The sequence below is a fragment of the Uloborus diversus genome, chromosome 5 (genome assembly GCF_026930045.1).
Source record: "Uloborus diversus isolate 005 chromosome 5, Udiv.v.3.1, whole genome shotgun sequence".
Lineage (NCBI taxonomy): Eukaryota > Metazoa > Arthropoda > Arachnida > Araneae > Uloboridae > Uloborus > Uloborus diversus.
The window spans coordinates 35,669,830-35,695,294 of NC_072735.1; the positions used below are offsets into that span (position 1 = coordinate 35,669,830).

At 32.9% G+C, this 25,465-nt stretch overlaps 1 protein-coding gene across 1 annotated transcript in view; it reads right to left on the bottom strand.

The window, feature by feature from the left end:
- The window catches only part of LOC129222567 (repetitive organellar protein-like), a 153,837-nt gene extending 128,644 nt beyond the window's left edge, over positions 1-25,193 (bottom strand). The window contains exon 1 of the mRNA XM_054857081.1: positions 25,068-25,193. Within this exon, the coding sequence (XP_054713056.1) occupies positions 25,068-25,120 (53 nt within the window). The 5' untranslated portion in view covers positions 25,121-25,193. The remainder of the gene's footprint in view (positions 1-25,067) is intronic.
- Positions 25,194-25,465: the final 272 nt, after the last annotated feature.

Consider the following 25,465-nt stretch of genomic DNA (forward strand, 5'->3'; position numbering starts at 1 on the left):
AATTTTTCCTGCGTTTGAAGGACTCTTCTAAATGTTTGTTCAGTAGGGGAATGTGGGGCAATGAGAAATAGCGGAGCGAAGTGTTATTAACATTTAAACTTATTTGGACTTACTAATATTCGGAGCAGTATTTATTTCTTTAATATTTAGTTAATTTTAAACGTTTAGCGCAATTAGTCAAGTGCATGTGGGGCAAACTGGACGGAACAAAGTCAAATAGCTCATTTCGTTTACTTATTCAATCATTTGTTAAATCACTTACATATTCATTTATTAATTCATTCATTACATTCCTTCATTTAATAACAATTATTTCTTCATTAATTCATTTATTTTCCTATTAAATCACTATTTTATTTACTCATTTATTAAGTTTCGTATATCATTCAATTAATAAATTTATTCATTCTTTTATTCACTCATTCATTTGATCAAAACTTTGTAATAATCAAATTAAAAACATTTCACGTGAAAAATTTTTTTTTTTTTTTTTTACTGGCCAAATGAATTTTTAAAGTGAAACATTAATGCTTGCTCCAAAGAAGCCATCATTCAAAATTTTCATAATGATTAATTACTATTAGTATTACTGTTGTAAGGCAACGAATATTTATGACAATGGGTTTTATAGTTAATCATTTAATGAGAAAATTACATGAAATTTGCTGTTTTCCATCCTAACCGAAATAGTAATTTCATTTTAGAATTTCTCTTTCAGCGTTAAGTTGTACCATAATATGTACCTTAATGTATCCCGAAGTCTCTAAGTGGTCTAGAAGCTGAAATATAAGCAAAAGTAGGCCTCAGATTTTTCCGTGACAATCAAGCCAAGTATAGTAAAAGTGCTTTAAAAACATGCCATACAGACATGTAGTGTGATTCTTCTATTAATGTTTACACTTCATTTCTAATATACGCTTTTTTACTTTCCAGACGCAAATGAAATATGATCCCTGACAAACCACTTGACCGAGCGATTTCTAATATAAAATATCTACATGGAAAATATTACGCAAGAATGGGTTAGACCCCCCCCCCCCCCACTCACAAAGAAAGGGTATGTAGATATTTTTCCAATCTCCCTCCCCCTCGAGACCCTTACGTAATTAGTGAACGGCCCCTGAGAGCATTTTTCATTCATTTCATTGAAGTAATTGCTAAATTTTATTTTCGGTTTTCATTATTCCTTCTCTCTGTTAATCTTTTAAATTTTTATTTTCAAATTTAAGTTTGCATCATCTTTTTTAATATTTTCAGATAAAACCTGAAACCAAATCGTTTCCATTGAAAAGCGAAACGAAACAGAGAGAAAAGAATCCTTATAGCTGTTGGCGGAGATCATTTTACGCAAAGCAAACGAAATGCTCTTCTTCTCTCCTAAAAACGGAAGTGAGTCATTCCAAGGGGAAAATCCTTCATTTCTCACAATTCGCAACAAATTAAAAAATTTACTTATTATATCGAGCTTAAGATAAAAGTTTTTAGTTGGTATCAGTACTGTATTAAAGGGTATACGGCGGTACACGGATTGTAGCTTCTGTTTCTTTTCCCCCCGAAAATTAGAGTACACCTTTGCTTTTTGATAAATTCGATATTTTGTATTTCATTTTACTGATTTTTAAGAGCAGTAAAATAAAAAATAACCTATCGCATCAAACATTGTGTACATTACATTTTTTAAATTCAATAACATCAGCACTGTCTAGTTTTGACAAATCGTTCAAACGATGGAGCATCATTTAAGTACACCAATGGTGCCCGGCCTACGACCCGCCAAAGCTGATACATGTGACCCGTCGTTGCGTTCAATGTTACGAAACGAAAAGTATATTCTGAAACCTTCTAAAACTACTAGTCATCTTCATTTGGTGTTATGATTAATTGCTGAAAGCCAAGCACTTATTAATTGGATTCTAAAAAAACAGAAGAAAGTTCGTATCAATAAAATAAGCATGTAATAATGATGGCAACAAATTTCGATTTGTAATTTTCTTTCATTTTTCTTGTTTTCTCATGCTATCTAGAAAACGTAAAAATAATATAATTCAATTTTATATTTGCTCTTAACATGAGGTGTGGCTCGCAGATAAAAAAAGGTTGAACACCACTGAGTAGCAAGCCCGACGAGAGGCCATATCAGCCTAAGCCGAAAACTAGGGGCCAGGCTTGGGGGGGGGGGGTCGGCAACACTGACGCAAAAAAGGGGGAAGAAAAGAAGGAAATAAAAAAAAGAAGAAAAAGGTAGGGCGGGGACTCCTTGGAATAAAAGAAAACATAAATATTAAGTGAAATCAACTCTATTGATGTTTTCTCTTATGGCACTTAAAATAGAGTTAATTGTTTTCTAGTAAGCAATTTTGATTTTTTTCTTTTTTCCCCATTTTTCTTCTTTTCCCCCCTTTTTTCTTCTTTTCCTCCTTTTCTTTTCTTATTCTTTTTTGGGGGGCGATAGGGGCCCGGTGATAGAATTGACAAGGGGCCCGCCTTGGCTCTCTGCGGCTCTGCTGAAAGACTAATCCATCAAATTAAAACTAATAAAGTTAATATGATCATAATTTTCGCAAGTGATGCTGCAGCTCTCAAACTGATGCACCTGAGGCAGTACCTTTGTTGATTCGGTCAAAGGGTACCAATAGTTTTTTTCAAACTCAATTATCGCTACAAACGATATTCGGTACATCAAGAATTGAGCACATTCAATATACAATCTTTGCCTGAAGGTTATCAATCACGTATTGGTGACTATCCGATTTCAATATCCTCATTACTACCTCAGACCAACTGCCACATTTCCAACAACACCACAATGACATATACCATTGGCTGCTTTACATCTCTGTTTTTAAACAAACCAGGTGATGTAAAAGCAGAATGACGGATTACGGATCGTGATTCAGACCGTGCCAGGCTGATGGGGTGGACTCTCCCCGCACCCCCGTCTCGCATCCTTTATTTGAGAGTAGTGAGTCATCCCGATGGTGCGGAATAGTCCAGACGTCGAGGAATCAAAATACTGCTTGAACCAATTATTTATATATTTTTTGCAGGTGCGAATAAAGGTTTAAATATAACCATCTGGAACGACATGAAGTTGGATTTGAATTATGTATAGCGCGTGTGTGGTTAATAAACAAGTGACAGTGTGGCTCAAATATGTTTCCCTGGCGTATTTAAGGTATTTGATTAACTGGCGAGCTAAATGGGAGTAATTATTTTGCTCATGCTGTGAATTATTTCGGCTAACACATTGCAATGAAAACCCTCTAAGAATTCCGCCCATAAATTCCAAATGAAAATAATGGGTACACATAATCCAACTGACATACCGACGTAGATTAGAGGGTATGCTTCGCAATAACAACACTCGCAGGTTTTTAAATTAAACAAGAAGTTCCGTCCAGACGAAAACGAGCCTACTTTCCTATTACACAAACATCGAATTTCCAGTATCTAATCAATATTCTCTAAATTAGCTAAGACTGAAAATTATGTGAACATGCCTAGGCTCATTGGATGAAATAGATACAGAGAAAATAAATAAACGAACAAATAAAGTAGTTATACCTTTTAAACAATGCAGTTAATATATAATCGATTTCGAAAAAAAAAAAGAAAGAAAGAATAATAAAAAGCTCATCAAAAAAATACATTAAAAAAAATCGTTTGTTAAGCTTTTTCTTCCTGGTAAAAATAAAGTGCCTCGTATTTTATTTTTCCCTGCAGGAAAAGATAATAATAAAGGACCACTCAAACAAATAATGTTCATCATACAAAAATGTACATAATAACATTCTGCACAGTTCTTTTCTGTTAAAACATAAAGGGGGGAAATTCGTTTTTATGCCCCCGTTGCCAGAAATAGAATAAATAAATTAAAAACGTTTGAATGAAAATAAAAACAAATCATATCAATAATCATTGTTTCATAATAAAAACCAGTGCTTCTGAGTCGAAGTTATAAGTTTCAAGAGTCGGAATCGGACATTTTCCCTCTCAATGTCCGCAATTCTGTTAGTGCTTGCGAAGTCGGAGATTTTAGTGTAAAGGAGTCGAAGTAAAAAGTTTTAAAATTCCCATAGTCAGAGTCAGGCATTTTCTCTCCGACTCCGCAGCCCTGATAAAAACCACGGCTGCGTTGGAGTGATGGAAAATGCTCACGGGTCGCACCTACCTCCGACAAGTGAGGCAAGTGTGACCCTGTGAAGTGCCTCATTTTGTTTGACATAGTATTTTCTTGAAAACCTTAAAAACGACCTGAAAATGAAACTTAAAAATTTAGTAAATGTTCAAGGTTTTTCAAGACCTCCATCCTTATTAAAGATGTGATATTCGAAGATTCGGGTACGCACTTACCCCACCTCACCTTATGTGTTTTTACTACAACAAAATGTGTGTGTGTGTGGTTGGGGGGACGAAATGGGGTTGTTTCCTTCAGTCAAAAGTAGTACTTTTTGTCACTGAAATTGATAGAATAAGCAAAATAATAATAATAATAATAATAATAATATGGACTCGGAAAATACTTTCATTTTCCCAACAGTTATTTTTTAATTAATTTTTTAAAATGTCCGATTCTTCAAACAAGGCGTGGTCTTTATGACGTCACAAATGATGCACTATGGCGCATCTTTCTACCGCATCTCCACGTTATGATAATCAAGAAACGAATTACAATTGCGCTCTACGCTTGCTATCAACCATATCGTTGCCAATACACGTAAGTAAAGATGCGAATTAAATATTTTGGATCGTGAATGGCAACACTGAATGGCATTTCATCATTTGTGATGTCATCGGCAGAAGCGTTACACGATGAAAGAGCACCGATTTAAGTATTTTTTTAAAAATATTAAACTTAAAATTATTTGAAAAATGGTCAGATTCTATGTTTTTAAACATGCTCTTTCAGAAAAAAATACTTTTAAAATTTTGGAAACGACCCCATTCGTGAAAACTTTGTATTATTTTTAATTATTATTTTCCACATTTTTTTGAAATATGAATGCATTTCTCCGTAGTTCTCGTGAGGCCCAATACAGAGCATCATCTTTCTGAAAAAAGCACAAACTGAATATATCGCACTAAGTATATAATCAACTTCCAAGAAGAAATCCCGGTTTCATTGTTATTGCAGAATGCTAGAGGCCCCTTTGCACGGTGAGCGAACTAAAAATACCAAATGAAATAAAATACTCTGCTGAACGTCAAGAGGGAACTCTGCCAAAATCTTTTCTTATGTTTTCTCACATCTGTTTTTAGTTAGCATCAATTACATATGTTCCACATTGAGAAGAAAACTAAAGAAGCAGCGCCATCTATTGAACATCAAAGATGTTACAGACTCAATTATACAATTTTCACAATAGAAAAAATTCAAATTTTCCTTCCTTCAAACTCATTGAAAATTAGACGAAACTGGGGATAAGGATGAGGGGCATAATTAACTTACTCTCTCTTATATTTTCGAGGAGTAGATGAAACACTGGAGATAGCACCCGCTGGGATCCGGGTGCACTGGAGATAGAGATGCTTTAAATCTAGAGAAAATTTGTTAACACATATCTAAAATTTAGGAAACATGTTATTAATATGCTCTTAAATTTTAGTCAAGTGAGTATCCTTTCATTTCTAAGCAAACTAATTCTTTTAAATGCAGCGTAATTTTACTTCACTAAATCTGAATAAAAGAATTTAACAGGCGACTAAGAAAATTTCGCTTTATGCTTTAATGAGTCAAGTAGATATTAATGAATGGGGTCGTTTTCAAAATTTTAAGAGTATTTTTTTCTGAAAGAGCATGCTTAAAAACATAGGATCTGACCATTTTTTAAATAACTTGTTTAAGTTTAATATTTAAAAAAAAAATACTTTAATCGGTGCGCTTTTATGGTTTACGCTTCTGCCGATGACATCACAAATGATGAAATGCCATTCACTGTTGCCCTGCAGAGAGCAAAATATTTAATTCGCATCTTTACTCACACGAATTGGCAACGATATTGTTTTATCTTTTATTACAGCAAAAAACGATGCTTTGTAACAAAATTACATAGGGTCGCTTCTTGGTTTTATAATTTTTATTTCAGCCATAATGGTGTCGGACTGACGCCTCAAGTACGCCATGTTGTATGATAGATTACTATAATTTATTTTGCAGTGACCTATGCAGAAATTGCACATTTAATCAAAATGAAAAATGAATATTCGTTATTTTTTTCCGTTCTCGTTGCCATACTTTATAACTAAGCGAATAATTATTTAAGAGAGAGATTCGGATAAACGGTAGCCGGATAAGCGAGGTTCTACTGTCCCTTTCATGTCAATGCATAGGAATTTTACTTGTACAGATCTATGGCCTAACACTACTATTTTGTACTTGAAATTGAGGTTAGCATTCTTTTTTTTTTTTAAAGAATTTCAAAATTATTTTCCGTGATAACAGGATGTGTGTGTGTGTGGGGGGGGGGGGTTGATAACTCTTTTATTTAGCATGACCAATTATAACACTAAACCCCATTACTCGGATTATGTTGCCTAATGCTTAAGATTTTCGTCCGCCTCTATTTCAGACCATGCTGAACAACAAGCAACGATAAAATTAATAAAAAATTTAAAAAAAAAAAACCGACTCAGTCGCAACTGTAGAAACAAGAGAGAAAATTTAAAATAATTTTAAAAGCCTTTGTCAAGTATTTTATTTGCTATTAAATAGAAACTGGCAACAGATAAAAATTTTAAATCATTGCGTTTTTATTTCCTTGTCGGCCCACAATGCATTCGGTTATCAATCACGTGAATAAAGGCCTAGCCGTTATTAAAATCTGCTTTAAAAAACGCTATAATTCGAATTCTATGAAACATGGAAGTTCCAAAGTTATTTTATCAGAAGCGGAAAAAAAATTCTTTATTTTGGTAATAAAATTAAATTTTTTTTAACTATGTTTCGGTACAAGAATCACGAAAAACCTTTTAGAGATTTGAAATTAATATCTTCGTTAATTAATGTCATCCAAAGATGCAACCTTTCGAACAAATATTTTTTTTCTTCCAAACTTGGTCCATCCGTTTAGGTGCTAGAGTGCCACAGACAGACACACAGATAACAAACACGTCAAACTTATAATCCCCTTCCTTTGTGTGTCGAGGGTTAAAAATAAATTGCTGATTATACTCGAGGAAACCCAGCTAGATCTAAAAAAAAAAAAGCTTGTTGATAACATCGGGGATGAAATAAACTCGCATTCAAAAAATATCAATGCCAATATTTTTATAACTTTAACATAAATTCTCCAAACGTTATTTGGAAAAATAAAGAACACATTTCTCATTATTATTATTTTTTTCTTTTTCGGTATAAGTTTAACCCACTGGTGCCAAACCTACGGCCCGCTGCCCACATTCGATCCGCGAAGCTGATCCATATGGCCAGTTGTTTTGTTCCATGTTACAAACCGAAAAGCACAATCAGTGAAAATGTCACAAATTTGGTGCCAAACAGTCAGAAATCGGTTTCTGAAATACAGATGCTTTAATAAAATAAGAATCGCAAGTAATGATAACGACAATAATTGATTTTAATTTTCTTTCTTTTTCCATGTTTTTCCATATTATAATAAAATAATGAAATATTTTGAAATTTTATTTGTGTTCTGGCCAGCGAAAATGATTTTAATATGAAGTGCAGCCCTCAGCCTCAGGCAGAAAAAGGTTTGGCACCACTGGCTTAATCTAAACCTTGATCATACAACAACTATAATTTCATCCTCATTCTTTAGCCATATTCATTTGAGTACACCAAGCCACATTCGAAGAAGTTTTATTTCAAACAACAGATGGCGGTAAAGTGGAAACATATTATATTTCTTTTGAAATGCAGACCTTTTCATCCCCGAACTCGGACGGGACTAGTGTACGACGCTTGGATTTCGTATGTTCAAGAGTAGCAGAAATAAAGTTAGTTTAAAGAAAAGAAAAAAACATTTCGATTTAATTTTACGGTAAAATACAATCATAGAAATAAACGAAAAATACAGATCATGTTAGATGGAGAAAAATAATATAAAACTTAAATTGTATTTTAAAATGCAAAAAAAATTGGTGTTTGGAGAGTACGATTTGTGGATCAATCAGTAGGATTTCACCTTTAAAACCTATGATGTTTTCTAGGCACATAAGTCTTTGATTTTTTTCCAGCGTGAGAAGCAGTATGTTTAACAAATGAGAATAGCAAAATAATAATAATGAACCTGCAAACCGTCTGTTCACGATGTCCTTTCATACAAGGCTCCATACAGCTTTACCCAAACTGGTATGTATTAGTGGATTTTTGCATTTACCGTTGCCAGGATTAGTGTCGTAAAGAGTAGCACTTTGACCGAGCACTGACTACTCGACCACTTACTACTAAGTCCGAGTACAGAATTACCGAGTAGTTACCTAGTCGTGTAAATAAATAGAACCATTGATATTTTTGTGAATATACAGTTGGCTCTCTGTTTAACGACGGCTTTTCCCGGTCTCAGATGGTCCGTTTTAGTTTTAAAAGCATTCTATTTAAGGACGATTTTTTGTGGTCCCTTTAAAGTCGTTAAACAGAGAGCCAACTGTATTTGCATTTATTAGAAAATCAATATGGATCTTGGGAAGATAATCATTTTTAAATTAAATTTTATTTGAAATTTAATTAAGGAGCCCTTAAAGATTTTAAATGAAAAATTTTACAACGGGGAAACTGTTTTTGAAATATTTGTGGAGCGGGGGGGGGGGCATTGCTTTAACCGAGATGAACTTTTACCTAATTTGTTAATAACAGTTTCGGACAGGACGGTAAAATCTATGGTTTTTACTATAGTGTCCGAAAGAAACCTTGCCAACCCTGATCCAAATCAATTGGGGCAAGACAACATTCGAATAATTGGATTTTATATAATTAATCAATTTAAATTACTTACTGTATGTGTGTGGAAAATGGGAGAAAGAAATTATCTTTAAAGAAAGAGAGCTTTTAATTAATTAAATGAAAAGTTATCATTCTTATATTTTACTGAGCATTCGAAGCCAATAATAGAATTGCACTATGAGATGGCGACTGATCATATCAATAATGTTCGTACTGCCCCTGTACTAGCGGATTATTTAAAAAGGAAAGATCAAACTTATGAAATGGTTCCAGTATCAAACTAACCTTGATTTTTTTCTTCTAGAAAAGAACAAAGTAGCATCTGCGAAAGCAAAAAAAAGAAAGAAAGGTATTTAGTGTGTCATGCAAAATTCTGCATATTTGATGAATACCAATGAACTCATGTGTTTCGAAGAATGCTAACATTAACAGGTAAGTATTTCTAGAAGTTAAGCTATTCGTAGTTGAGACATATTACAAGTTAAAATACCTGAATGCAGTTCAAGGTTAGAGGAAAAAACTAAAACAAAGAAGTTAGAATAATAGAAAAGCTTGCCAGGAAAACAACTTTTTTTAATTGCGTAGTTTAAATGCAAAGTAGGACAATCGAAATTTCTATATATATACTCTTAGGCAGGGTTCGCGCTAGGGTGCGGCGGGATTGCGCGATTCCAGTAACTTTTTCTAAAATCCTACTCAATAAAAATCCTTTTGCAAACTGTTCCAGCTGACCGAAATTTCTCATCTTGGATTTTTCTATTTTTTACATTTCTTTTAAGATAGCCACTATAAATGGAATGGCTTACGATAATTTCCAATTGCCGTCTTATTATCAATGAACAGAAGAATTTCGGAATTTAGCCACAAAGAAAGAGGAATAAAAGATTGAGGTGGGTTGACTTTGGGTTTACTGAACGCTCAAACCATAGACATGGGAACCGAAAGCAGAGCTGGCTTTCTTATTGTTCTTTGGCAACGGGTTAAATATTTATTTCAATTCTCGCTCAACAATAGGTTAAAATAAATACTAATCATTTGGGAGATATAACCATCCAATGTTTAAATTAATTAATTAATTGAGAAAAACGTTTCCGATTCAATCTATCGCGCTTCGAAACCATGCTTGCCACAACTTCATTACACACAAAAAATTTGAACAAAATCGGTCCAGCCGTTTAAAAGCCTTATGGTGACAAAGGTCCGCACAGAAGATTTTCATATATTAAGATAAACAGCAATGACTTCAAGTAAGCAAGTACAGTTACCTCTCACTTATACGCGAGCAAAGGGGACAACGAAATTTTCGCGCATAAGTGAAAACCCCAAAAATAATCCTAAACGCAATAAGTTAACATCAGTTATAGCAATACTAATAGCACACTACTAATACTAATGAATAAATGCGCACAAAATTTCCGTTTATGCACTGTAATTTAACAAAAATGTAAAATTTAGAGTTGTATTTTATATTTTTTCTACAGTGTACAGTACGTAAGCGAAAAGCGAATTCCCCAAAACCTAAAAAGTGTCGCCTGAACAGTGCTATAGTCTACGAGGATGCAAAAGAGCCTCGATAGGCTACCTCAATGCTTACCGTTTGAACAGGGCTTTTAGTACTTTTCGTATGTACCTCCTTCTTCCCTCTCAATGTCAATCACAAGATTAATTCCATCCCCAATCACACACTTGTGCAAAAAAGAACGCGTTCTTGGAAGAATCCAACAATGGAATGAAGGCGTGTGTGAATGTATTTCAAGAGACAGAACAAGAAGGGTACAAATTCTCCGATAAACAAAGCGTGAATAAGCGATTTAACTAAAGCTTGAAAAAATTTTATCGCGCATAAGTGAATAAGGCATTTTAAGTTTCGCGTACAAATGAACAAGAGTTAACATTGTTTTCCTATACCGCTGGCCGGGCCCGTGAGAAAAACGCGCATAAGTGAAAAACGCGTATAACAGAGGTCGCGTATAAGCGAGAGATCACTGTAATTTCCCACTAAAATATTTTTGATCATTTAATTTTCAATTACTTGAACTCGTATAAACTTGAAACACGTATGATTGAAAACTAATCGAATTAAATTAAAATTTCTGTTGTTATGCAACGGCTATTAGTAGAAAAAACCTACTATTGGCTGTCTTTAAGAGGCTTTTTAACATTTGTTGTCTTTCCAGCATTCACACTACGCCAGCAGAGAAACATCTTTTACAGAATTCATTTCTTTTTAACGGGAATGCAAAATTATTACAGGAACAAATAAAGGAAAAATAAATGTTCCAATTTTCCTTCTAAAGAAAGTAAAAAATTCAACATCGTAAAAATTCACGCACTTAAACTACTTTATTTCAAAATAACCATTATTCTTGAGGAATGCTTACACCTCAGCGTAGACGGTGAGAATCCACGGAAAAAAATATTTGAACTCATAGAAGAAAATTAAACACAAGTCATCAGCTAAAGGTAATTTCCCTTATTTTGCTTTAAATGAGGGCGAAATGTTATATAATTAGCTTTAAAAAAATTCAGAAACAAACAGAATATAATTAGAATATCAGAAGCACGAGTTTTAGTTTGACATGACATAAAAGTGCTATTTGTATACGCAAAATAAAAGTGCGCAATAAATTATACACGGGTTAACGAAATTGATTTGTCATTTAGCATTTGACTGTGACTTTCTGAGTTTGTCTCAAAAAAGATTTCTCGTAATTTAGGTTCACAGTCTACTCCCGCTACAACGCGATCCGACTTACGCGAAATGGCTATAACGTGAGTTTTTCAAGAGCAAGGAAATTTAGAGCTAAAGCGAATTTCTCGTTCTCAACAATGAAAGGTGATGAAATATGGAAACAAAAAGCGAAAGTTAGTGATAATTTAAGAAAAGGTAAAGATTCTTGATTCGCTTGAACAACTAGAAAGTGTGTCGAAGGTAGCACGACAATTAGGGATGGGTGAATCTTGCATATGTATAATGAAAAGTCAAGAGAAGGCAATCCGTATAAGTCCGGGGGGTCCCAGAAGGGTTTTACCATAGATGTAAATGTTATAAAAGTAAATGCGAAGTTACTGTATTAAAAATATATTAGAATGACGATCAGATTGCGCAGGTTAAAATATCATCTTCAATTTTTAAATTATACTCGTAAATGTAACTTATTGTATCTACTGTATAGTACTCTTACAGTGCAGTGCTTTGTTATTATTACATACTGTAAGTACGTACCGTACTGTTTTATTTTTATGTCTCTCTTTCCCAATGATCATTGATTTTGTGCATCGTAACAGTATTTTATGTTGAATAATGCAACTTTTTAAAAAATACTGTACAAATTCAGCTCTTTATTAACCGACTTCAAAAAAGGAGGTTATGATTTCGGCTTGCGGCTTTTTATGTGTGTTTTCGTATTACTTCAAGAATACTGGGCCGATTTGAAAAATTCTTTTTCTGTTTGGAAGGGTATGCTTCCCAAATGGTCCCATGTTAATTTTGTCTAGATCTGTTGAGGGGTCTCGGAGAAATCTAAGAAACTTTAAATTTCACACGTTGTGGCTACGTAGACCAGCTTTCGTCACTGCGCGATACGTCACAGGAGGTCACGTGGTTTTGGCATGAACGGTGCATTTTTTCGGCGGAGGTATCTTGTTTTGAATAACAATACGTATATGATTCTCTCGCATCGGGGTTTGATTTTCACGGCGCCGCCTGCTAATTTTAATTTTGTCTTACTAATGTATTTCTTACTCATGTAGCAAATCAGTAAATTAAATGCATTTTGCTACGAAAATAGTTGAATTAATTAATTTATTATATTTTTTTGATAATAAATAACTTAATTTAGTCATCAAAGTTTTTTTTTTTTTAATATTTCAGTTTTGAAATACATTTAGTGTTAAATTCAAGGGGAATTTAAGACAAAATGTCCCCCGCCGCTCCCTCCGAAGATTAAATTTATGTTCCTTAATAAATATATCGTAACTGGCGTCCGATTTCTGAAGTTTGACTAGTATTCTAGATTTAATAATTCATGACGCCGTCAGTTTAATTCACAGTTAGGATAATATAAATTTGCAGACTCAGTTGGATTTTTTTTATGTACTATGCTCCCCGATTACGGATGCCTGTACAGATTAGGAAAATTCTTTTTCTATTTGAAACGGTATACTTCTCCCTGTCATCTAATGGTCTTCAAGTCCGGGTATAAGGGATCCTGGAGAAATCGAGGGAGAAGATAGATATAAAGACTAATTTCGCGTTTAGTTAAATTAGTGTTCAACTCAGGTGGGTTGTCAGTTACGTTATGTAGTAGTTCATAGAAGGCCTCGACTTCAAAAGGTTATAAAAAATTAAGGGATCGTATATAATTAGTTAGGTATTAAAATAACTCATCGTATAGTAATTAAAATCAGTGTTTATTTTATAACTGGGTGTTTAGTTTAGTTAATTTTTGTACTGGAATTATAAAATAAATTTCATACTCGCGCTTTGTTGTTTGTAAACTCATAGCGTCTCACTTAAAGAAAGGATTTTTATGGTTTTTTTTTTTTTTTTTTTTTTGTTTAATGCATAGAAGGGATCTAACTTAAGACCCAAACCTTTGCTTCACCATATTTGTTCTTTAGAAAAAAGTTATGGGCAAAAAGCAATAAACTTCATTCAATTTCAATATCAAACGATTAAATACAAAATCCATTGTTAGAGAAAGTGCCCCCCCATAAAACAAAGGTACTTTCTTTACTTAGTGTTCAAGAAAGTACCATAAAAAAATAATATTAGTCAGGCGTGCCCCCTTATAGGCGAGGGAGGGTGTTTTGAGGGGTATTTTTCCTTCCTGGGGGGGGGGGGCTCTTTCTTTGGAGGTGCACCCTCCTCCCTAACTATTTCCCCTGCATTAATTATTCGTAGTAATATCGCAATTTCTGAACAAAGATTCCTCTGAAGCAAACAGGAAATTCATTTAGTATCATTGTTCTTGTAGTATTTTGATCTTCATATATACAACATCACAGTAGATATTCTGTTTCTAGTGTGGTATTGATCTATAACGGGGCCTAGTAAAGAGAAATGTGATTTTTTTTCACGAGTTACGTGACACGTATTATTGTGAAATATAAGATAGTTAGGAAAATCATTGACATTTAAATGGCTCTAACTAGATTAAAGCACAAATAAATCCTGTGGAGGAACAAAGATCAGTTTTTAGTGCCAATCGTATAAAATGTTAAGAATTTTTCTTTTTTTAACTGACTTCAAAAAGGACGTTCTCAATTCGTCAGAATATTTTTATGTATGTCCCCTGTAAACTCAAACACGCATTGACCAATTTGGATTTTTTTTTTTTTTCTCGTTTGAAAAGGTATATACTTCCCATGGTCATCAAATCAGTATCTGAAGCTGGAATCCTTGAAAAATCAAGAAAACTCTTCAAATTCTATGGGCAAAGTCAAAGCGATTTAGGTTGTTTTTTTAGTGACTCGTGAATTGTTTTCGGAAAGCTTACTTTAATGAAGTCAAACTGATGATGAGGACAATTTTCTTTGTAAATAATTGCGCATTTGAAAAAGCATTTCTTCACAGTCTTCGGAAGTCTCCGAGACGCTGTGCTCTTTTTCTTTCTCTATTTTGTTCATCTTAGCTGTTTTCAGACTCCTGTGCTTTCTCACTCGAGATGTACGTAAAGAGTGAACCACATACTCTACCCTACGTACTTATTTTATATTTACACCACTAAAAAGTAAAAAATAAATTATTTTCAAATAAAAAAAAGAACCGACTTCAAAAAACAAAAAGGAACTGAAAAGTAAAAAATAATGGATCATACTTACATACGATTTTTTACCCAAACGTATAAATCAAATTTATTTTACAATTCCTGTACAAAAACCAACTAAACTAAACACCCAAATATAAATTAAACACTGATTTTTATTACCTTACGATGAGTTATTTTAATACCTAACTAATTATATACGATCTCTTAATTTTTAAATAACCTTTTGAAGTCGAGGCCTCCTAACGTAACTGAGTAGGTTTAAAGACCAATTTCGCGTATAGTTAAATTAGTGTTCAACTCACGTGGGTTATCAGTTACGTTAGGTAGTAGTTTATAGGACAATAAGAAAGCCAGTTCTGCTTTTTCTAATGAAATTTCCCACTGTGATATGTCAATGGAGAATAGATAAAACGTAGAGAGAGACAGGGTAAAGCCTTCATTTCTTGAAAAGTAACGATTTTAGGTCCCGTGATATATTTTAAAGTAAAGTACTGGAAGGTTCACGCAAATTTAAAGACGAAACAAATTTTATTTTCGTCCAGATAAATTACAACAGGATAGTTCTGTTGAACACAAAGGATCAGTGCAATGGAAGATTTATTTTCGTCCAGATAAATTACAACAGGATAGTTCTGTTGAACAGAAAGGATCAGTGCAACGGAAGATCTTTGGTGGAAAGAACATATTAGACAATATATGAAGTTTAAGAAGTTTTCGTTCAAAAGATCGGACCGCTAATCAGTCGGAGTTGACTTTGCTCACTGATCGGCTGGGCTACAGTAACGTGGTGGCTAGCCGACTTTGGCTATAAACAATAGATTTGCGTGATCATTTGTTTACATTTTAAAGCTACTGTTAATGTAATTTATTGTATTTTTTGTTTATTTGGCGAAATATTTCAAATTGCAAAGAATTGTTTTTCGTTTTTAAAGAGTTTTTAGTCATTTTAGTTGAAGAATGTGTTTATTTTACATCGGGAGGGGGGAGGGGAAGGATGAGAGATTTTCGGTAGTTCAGAGAACTGTTTTTACCTTTATCATTTTTCTAAACGATATCCTTTCGATTGTTTTATTCTTTTTCATTTATTCTTTTTCATATGGGGGATGTTGCTGCGGGATTTCCCGTTTGTTGTAGATGGGTAGTTAGATTTTTACATTTAATCTCTGAGGAAGCTTTTTATCCTTTGAGTACTGCTGAAGGAACAAACCATCAAGTACGGGAGAAAAAACAGTTAATAAAACAACTGCTCAGTGGGCATGAGATAAATCAAGTTGCAATAAATATACGCATTCTGACACCACAGCAGCTTAAAACATTTTTTTTTACTTATTTTTTTCAACAAAACGGTTCAAACACTTGATAGTTTATTGAAATTTTTTAACTTTTCAATTTACATAGTTTGAACAGAACAACGTCTGTCGGGTCCTCTAGTTAACTCTAAAATTTTATTTTTCTTCAAAAAGAATTTTATATAAATTAGAACAAAATCAGAAATATGCAAGAAGTATTAGCTTAGTATGAAATCCAGCAGGGCTGCGGAATCGGAAGGAAAATTGCCGACTCCAGATTTTTTTATTTTATTTTATTGTATTGTATTTTTTAAATTCCCTCTCCCCATTCAGCAAGGGGAAAAAAACCACAAACAGAGATTGAAATATTAATTCCTTTTCATGAAAATTTCGCATTTTGTATTTTATTCTAAACCCAAGATGCATACAACGTTAGAAATTCAGTTTAAAAATCAAACTTTCCAATAGTTAAAAGTTTAAAAGTGAGATGACTTAAAAATACCATTTTTTTTTCAATAATTTAAAAGGATTACTTGTAATTTGCCCCCTTTTAATGTTTAACAAATACATATTGATAAAATCATGTGCTTTCAATTTTTGAAAGAAAAAAAGCTTTTTCTCTAAGTTCTTGAGCGGGGGTGGTTTGCCCCGTGTGACACCCATCTGGTACACCCAAAGTTAATTTCAGAGTTTGTAAAACATATAAATACTTTAATTCTGAAAATTTTCCCGAACATATTTTAAATTATAGTTCACTAATAAAATTTCAACGAAAGTAAGGCACATACACGTCAGGAGCAAATTTTACAGAAAATGCGGCGGTATACAAATTTGTACGAATAGCTTTTACTATACCTATATTTCTTCTTTGCTAAATTTTTAATTTAAATTTTATAATCTGCTTTAGAATTAACATTAATATGAAGATTTTAAGATTAACTGCATTTATTGAGTGTTGTAACCAAGAAATCACTTACACTTATTTGTCCTTATTTTTAGGGAGAAGTAAGCATATAACAATGGTCTTAATAATTAATAATAATAAAACACTTGATTATTTCATCGGATCTTTTAGATTCGTGCTTTCACGCCAGAACTTATTTGAATTTGCCGAACACTCTCAAAAGTTTCCGCCCGAGCTACGGGCCTCGACTTACTAAATTTTTACTTTCCTTTAACTATTTTATAACTGAGATTGAACAAAACACTGTTTCTACTTTTATTTGAAAGTAATTACTTGAAAATGTTAGGCAACAAAACCGTTTGCTGACAGTTGCTATTTGTTAAGTTAAAAAGCAAGCAAACTAGGAGACGGCTACAGAAAGTTCGGTAAGCACTCAAGCTAGCTGATTGCCATAATCGCAGTTATTTTCTCGTTAGTAGCTTTTTATACATGCAATCGAACCAATTGGTAGTCAGTTTTTAAAAAATGCAAGGGGAGTCAGTAAAAATGAAAGTAAAAAAAAAAGCCCGGAGTCGGAGTCGGCATGTTTTCTAACGACTCCGACTCCTTTACCCCAAAATCAGTCCGACTCCGACTCCACAGCCCTGAAATACAGTAAGTGAAATAAATATGATAAAAGAAAGATATGGAACGGCCAAGGCAGCCACCTTTGAAACGCGGCTTGGGAGGAAGAACAGTTGATTTGACGATTCAGTAGCTTTTTCTGTCTGATCTCCCCCCCCCCCCCCCCCCCCCAATCAAAGAAAAAAAATTCATAGTCAGATTACTTTTTAAACATCGGTTTAAGAAATATGGAACTACAGTTTTAATAAATTGTTTGTAAATGATAATATAAGAATTTCATTTGTTAGTTTTCTTCTCTGTTAGAACTATCACATACCAGGTAAAGCTACAACGTTTCACAAAAAAAGGTACTCTGCCGTAGATTGCAGCTGAAGAAATATCATGAGATATTTTTAGCTTTTTTGTTTGTTTAACTATGTCACGAGTTGAGATCAAGAATATCGTTTTTGTTTCTCAACTAAATTCTGCTTATCATTACTCACTTTTGCTCTTCCAGTGCTTATGCATTTTCAGCAAAAATTTTTTTCAACTCAAACGTTTATAATTTTTTTTTTCAAAATTGGATTGTATATTTATTAATTCAATGACAATAAAAAGGATAGTAAAACTTGTTTCAATACCAATTTCAGAGTTGAAATTTTAAAATAAGAAGAGTCACAAAAATTATTTTCCTAGAAAAACAAGTTATTCTAGAATAAGAATAGATTGCAAAATTATAGTCTCAAAAAAAGTAATATTTTTAAAACGTAAGCTTCGAAGTAAAGCGGACCCCGGTTTAACGAACCTCTATTTAACGAATTTCGCGAATTTTTCTTTTTCCTCCGAGTAGAATGAAAGCAAAAACCCCTGTTTACCAAATAAGTCCCGAATTAACGAATTATTTTAACAGCCGAATTGGTCTTTTATTTCTTGAGAAATCCGTAAAAATGTGAATTTTTGAAAGTGTCCCAATACTTTTGGTCATATAGTGTATTACTCAGTACTTCAAAATTTCAAATTAACCATAAATAGTGTGTAATAAGTCGCGGAATGCTGAATAAAAAGTGTACACTCTCTAATTACGGATATTTTTGTGCAGTTACTTATTTGGGTTTTTGGATAAAGGATAAAGTATGTGATTTTTTTCCTTACCCCGATGTTACGAATAACCCCGATTCAACGCATAAAAGTTTCGGTCCCGATGAATACGTTATGTCGGGTCTGACTGTATTGTGTCTCAGAAATAGTATTTGCAAAAATTCTCAGTTTCATAAATTTTATAAAATGTTATCCACATATGAGGCAGTGAGAAGCAAATGGATGTAAGGGGACAGTTTAAAGTGTTGAGTAAAACGCGTTTAAAGATAAGGTCCTAGTAAGGCTTTCATTGAAAAGATTTTCTAAATCATGCTGTGTAACAACAACTGCCGGAGATACTAATACCAACGATATTCTTTGCTAATACTATCTCTTGTCCCAAGACAGAGAAGAGGCACCCGTTTGCACTGGTTATCTCCATTTTTTTTTCTTTTAAATTTAGTCACTTACATCCTTTTGCTTCTCACTGCTTCATATTGATATGAAAATAACATAGGAAGTATTATAATGGTCCCAATGCTTTTCTTTTATACGCCTTTTGCAATACAATGCGCCATGTTCAATAGGTGCGTTGGACGCTGGATTTAATGCGTTTAGCTTGCTTATTTAAACGCACTGTTTCTAGGGTATTTGGGTTCGTATTTACAAGATGCTAACACGATTCATATAATATTCATATATTTATCTTATACATTGAAGGTTTGTCACTTTTAAATAACATTTCTGTCAGTGAAATATGAATAGATAATAAAAATTTAATAAATAATACAGATTAATGTTAGTTGAAATTTGTCACTCTGATTAATTTTGATACATAAGTTTTAAGATTAATGTTTGAATCTTTAAAGAATGAAAAGACAGGTTTGATCATCGGCAAGCCTTTTGAATCAGAGAAACAATTCAAAACGCATGATAACAATAAATACGTAACATAAATAAATAAACGAAATCATATCAGGTGAATACTGAATGACTAGTTCTATCGCAATCTTCTTTCTATAGATTAAATGACGCGCGAAAGCGTTCCACAATTACTTGTAATATATCTGAACTTGTTGCAGAAATAGGCATTTGGCATGCTTGGATTTACCGACAGAGAAAATATTTTTTATTTTTGCAGTCAAAAGAAGCTGCTCAATGGACCAATCACAGTTTGGCAATAGCTCAAAAAAACGAAAAGCGGAATGTAATAGACAACAGCCAAAAAACACAATTGCCATGATAAAGTAGAAAATAACTAAAATATTTCGACTGAAAATCATTAGTCAGCTAAAAAAAAAAAAACGCAAATAACTTGAAGTTTAGTTTTTTTCTGTACTTTTTGAATTAAACTGTAGCTAAACAGATGCCAATGTGTAGAGATTTTTTTTTTTTTTTTTTTTTTTTTTTGCCAGGGGAATAACTGTACTGTGATTCAACAGCTTCATATCTTATTTTAAGAATTCCCGTAAACGATGGAAGAAAAAAAGAACGCTGCTTACGAAGAGATTTTCTTTCTAGAAGGAATTATTTGCTCAATTAGGAAGATTCATCCGAATAAATTAATTTTTCACATATAGTTTTATGTTCAAAAAATTTTCTGTCGTACAGATTTAAAAGAAAGTAAATAACTCGTGAATAGATACGTTTACAAAAAAAGTCATTCATACTAAAAATTTACATACTTGATCAAGTAACACCTCCTTTTTAGATATGTTTCATTTAAATTTAAATAAAAGGGGGGGGGGCACTTACCCCTCTTTACGGGGTAAGTGGGGTGTGCCCATCTGATTTTTTTTTTAAATATAATTGTAAAGAATATTTAAAGCATTATTATAGAAAACAATGATAAACTTCAGTTCATTAATTATGTCCCAGATAAAATAAAACAATAAGTTTATATTTGTTTGTTCTAAAACTTTTGTATAAGGTTTCAAAAACGAACTTTTCAAAAGGGGTCCCACTTACACCAACCAACCCTATTACGTTACTTCTAGCACACAATGAAATTCCCCCAAATTTTCGCAAGTTCATAAATTTTGCAAATAACATTGAAAACATTTGTTTTTATAGACCTTTAAGTGCCAATGTTCCCAAATTGGAACATCAATTTTAAAAAATGTTATCAAAATAGTTTCGCTCTTGACGCTTTGAAAAATATTCTATTTGTTGTTAAAAGTAGGCTTGATTTTTTGAAAGGAAAATTATTTACCCCTAATCATAATTGTAGCCTATGAAAATTCACAAAAACGTCTGTTTTTGTCTATTTTCATGGAGATTAACAATATTTATGAAATTTCAGAGAAATAATAAATAAAGATCATGTTGATGAACGAACATGACAGAGAAAAAAATGCACCAAAAAAGTACTTTCTGTAAGCTGCCAAACTTCTATGTTCTCGATTGGGAACATTGACGTGTTTCAGAAAACAAAACCTGGCGTTTTTTTCTGCTTTATTGGTTTTGTAAAATGAAAAGTAAGAGTCTCATACCTGATATAAGCCACTATTGACGCATATAAAAACAAGGTGATAAAATTTCAATCTTCAAGTTGTTCAACTGTACCGTTTTCTTGCCCCCTCCCTCCCACGACCTTCAGTTTTGGGACTAAAGTGATTAAGGAAAGCCAACTTTGTACTTATAAATGGAGATATTTATGATTCTTCTCAAGTGCCTAGGTGGGGTTGCAATCAAAGAAAATTTTTCGTACGGTAATTTGCTTTTTATAGAACTCTTATTCTTATACATGGTCTTATGTAGCCATTGGTTTTACTGACAAATTGTTAACTTAAAAGATTATTTTACGTTTTGTTATTTGCGATTTCATATAGTTTGTTATTGAATAAATAATTATTTTAACTTTTCAATATTTTCTTTTTTTTAACTATTTACTATTTGAAATTCATGTAAATCTAACCAAAAGCATAAATTTATCAACTACTTTTGCATGAATATAAAATTATAGCCAAAACCGTAAAGCATAATCTATTAGTTCCCTTAGTTAAAAAGCTTCATGCAATACGCCTATGTTCCCAAACGGGAACATGCCCGAAATATGAGATATAAATTTTTTTTCGAAAATTTCTTCCTCCATTGCTTGTAGGAATGCATATTAATCTTATTATTTTGTAGTAACTTCTTTATTTTGTATGTCTGGATCATAGAGTGGCGTTTAAAGGGTTTCAACGCATGTCATTTTGTACGGGATCATTAATTCCAGTGTCACTGTCACGAAGAATTACTACGTTTAACATATTCTAGAACAGCAAGGCTGCGTTTTGAGACCAAATACACGAAATATTATTTTCAAACATCACGGAATGAGAAAAAAAAAATTTTCTTCAAGATCTCAGGCTTTTTTTTTTCCTGGCTCATTCTTTCCCTCTTATGCTAGATCAGAGGCTGACACGTACATTTCCTTTTGAGCTTCAAATGAAGTTGATTGTTCTCATCCTTTGGTGAGAAGAAATGAATAATTAAGTACAGTTACACCGCTTGCATTTCATAACTACGCCATTGTGCGGTTGTTTTTAGCTACATGTGCAGTTTTGACCACGGCCTTCTCAATAATTTATAAATGATTGTCGATTGGAAAGAAACAAAAATCTCAAATAGCAAATATATTTAATCAAAATTAGATTTTAGACAAGGTGAAATTTTACGGCCGAATTGCGAGACAAAGATTACTATTAATATTTAAGTGCAAGTGATGCTGCTAAGACAATAATTGCTTTCCCTTGAACTAAATGATGTGCCCTCATTCGACCAATTGCGTTTATTAGATATCATTTGATTTTTAGACGTCAAAATGATTGGTAAATAAATTCAAGTTGAAGTATGTTCCGGAAAAAAAATATAACTTGTTTATTCTAACTTGCTACATCATTCTAAACGTGTAGCCTACCTGTTTAGTACCAACTTTTTAATTTTTTAAAAATGAATTTATTAATGTTACTATATTTAGTATTATCGAGAAAAAGCTGTTATGGTTAAGAGGTTAAGCAACATTGGCGTTGTTAAACCTCAATCGAACTGCCGATAGCAAATTAATGCACAGTGCTTTTCCGGCTCAATGCTCAAGATACAAATGTGGGGATCCCTTTGGAAATCTTCCAGGAAGGCAGCTTTCCCAGTAGGTGCTCTTATCAATAAATTCAACTAAAGTCAGGCGCGGAAGCCCAATTGAGACGAAAGAAAAGTCATACTATAGTACTAACTCCATTTCTAAACAAACATTATTGAGGCAACTAAACATTCAAGTGGTAGTTAATCTGCAATATTATGATAAGAACAGTTTAATAGTTACCCAGAAATGTTGCATTTTCGAGACGTAAAACACCAAACCTTTGCAGAAGAAATACGGCTTTTAAACAAGTTTTTAGATTAAATATTTTAATGAATGTACTTGAATTCAAGTAATTTTTATTAGCGTTGACGCTGTGGATTGATTTTATGACTTGCCTATCCTTCTCCTCGAAACAAACTCTATTCTGATATTTCAAACACACACACACATATACTACGAAACATTAACATAAACTGCATCCTAAGCCTGGACAATTCAAATGAAATTGAATCAAGTCTCGTTTCTTAGTATATGTTTTTTAGGCATTTCGTCTGCAGCACTCACGAAACATCTCAAAGTTTTTCCCTACCCTCGGGGAGTAGCCCCCTGATGAGGCCCCCGGGTGTATTGGGATTTTGATTCAATTTTACATTTCTTCTTGTTCAAATTTTATATTGCTATTATTATATATATATATATATATATATATATATATATATATATATATATATATATATATATATATATATATATCCTCTTTTATTTCTTACTAAAAAATTAAATCGGAAAAAAAAGTTTTTGCCATTCTTTTAAGGTTCGAGAATTAACCCTTTAAGGACCGTAAGCTTTGCAGTAGAGAAAGGGAATTGTTTAATACATAAAACGCAATAAATGACAAAAACGCCAACTGTGTGAAAAATGATGAAGTAGATTTTGTGCACATGGATAGGACATATTTCTAAATGGTACATTAGAGAGGCAAAGCTACGGGTATTTTCCAAAATTTGATTAATTTATTATTCCACCCCGAAGTATTTGGGTAATTAATGATATTAGCTACATTTAACATTCAATTAAAAAGTAAATAAAAGTAGAAGCATGGCAGATTGAAAATGTGATGAAAACATTTGCGATGTTTTCAAAATAAGAATGCATTTTTTAAACGATATCATTATTTTTTTAAACTAATATTAAAATTATCTTATCTCAAGAACATGGGGAAAATGGAATTTATTAGAGACGTACCGAGTAGCACTTTGAACGTGTAGCCGAGTACCGTGTACTCGGCCTGTCACTCCTCGGCCGGTACCAAGTTACCGAGTGGCAATTATATTTTAAGAAGAACCACCGACAAACGCGTGATGAATTTTGAACTCATTGGAATAGTAATATAGACCTTCATGTCCATACAATAGTTTTTAAAACAAAATTCCATCTGAAATTTAATTATGCAATATTTAAAAAGATTTTGCTTTTTAAAATTAAAAGTAAGCAAATAAATAAAAGTTATGATTAATCAAGTTGGATTAAAACAAATTATACCAATCTATTATAGGTCTAATTCGCCAAACATAAATAATTTTTAAAAGTAAATAAAAAGTTAAAAGCACAAATGTGCAGGAACACTGCAGACACGTGTTTCTGCGTTGCAAGGAACGCTTTTTCAGTGCATAAAGTGTGAGCTAATGAATGCAAAGACATCCTACAAAAATATCCTACTTTTGTCGGATGTCTTTAAATCCATAAGCTCACATTTTGTACATTGGAAAAAGCATTCCTTGCAACCCTAAAACACGCGTCTGCAGTGTTCCTGCACATTTGTGCTTTTAATGTTGTTTTATTTTTTAAGAAAAGGTATTTTTATATTTCTTATAAATACATTTTGTTTGTAGCAAAAATCCATTTAATAATATAAAAAATTCATATTTCCTATACTTACCTTTTTTGTCCAATTTTTAATAAATAAGTTTTATTAACTTTGGTGACATTAAAATAAAGATTAACTCCATTGATGCATAACAAGTTTCATCATTCTCAAAATTTAAATTTGACTTGTAAACGATAGCAGTATGTTATATGCTTGCACTTTTTTATTAATTGTAAAATCTGTCTTGAATAATATTCCATTTTTTACAACTACTCGGTACTGGCCGAGTATCTAATCAAAATTTGGCTGAGAACCGAGTACTCGGTAAATTGGCCGAGTACCAAGTAATTATCCAGTACTCAGTACGTCTCTAGAATTTATAAATTGTATTCCATAACTCATCAAAAACATTTTGAATTTAGGAGACACATAGGTTCCGTGATGCTAAAGTGGAAAAAGTATCCATAAATCTCGCACGTTTTCTTCAAGTAACATCAACAATAACAAGTTTTCCATCTAAATTATACATAACGCATCATGCAACATAAGAGAGAAATTTTACACAAATTACAAAAGACAAAATACTACCTCGCGTATTTTCTTGAACTGACGAAATTGTTGAAACGAAACATTAGCCCCATGGTGATATCTAGTATGAAATGGATATAAACAGTGAAGAATGGACGCACACATAACTACCGAAAGCAGACGCTCACATAGAGGCCCAAGCGCACATGTTTACAGCGTGCGGCGGTGAAACTGGCATACAAAACCCCCGTGCGACATCGGGGTCACCATCCTTTTTAGACGGAAGGAAGACGAAGAGTTGGACCAATAGCGGCGGGAAGCTACGGGGGTCGTCGTTTGCTGAATGATTTCGCGCTGTCCTGGCGCGATAAATGAGAATTCAATGGTTAGGATTGAACGAGATTGATATTTCTTGATTGATTTTTCAGATTACCAAGCAAGGTTGGCATGATTTAAAT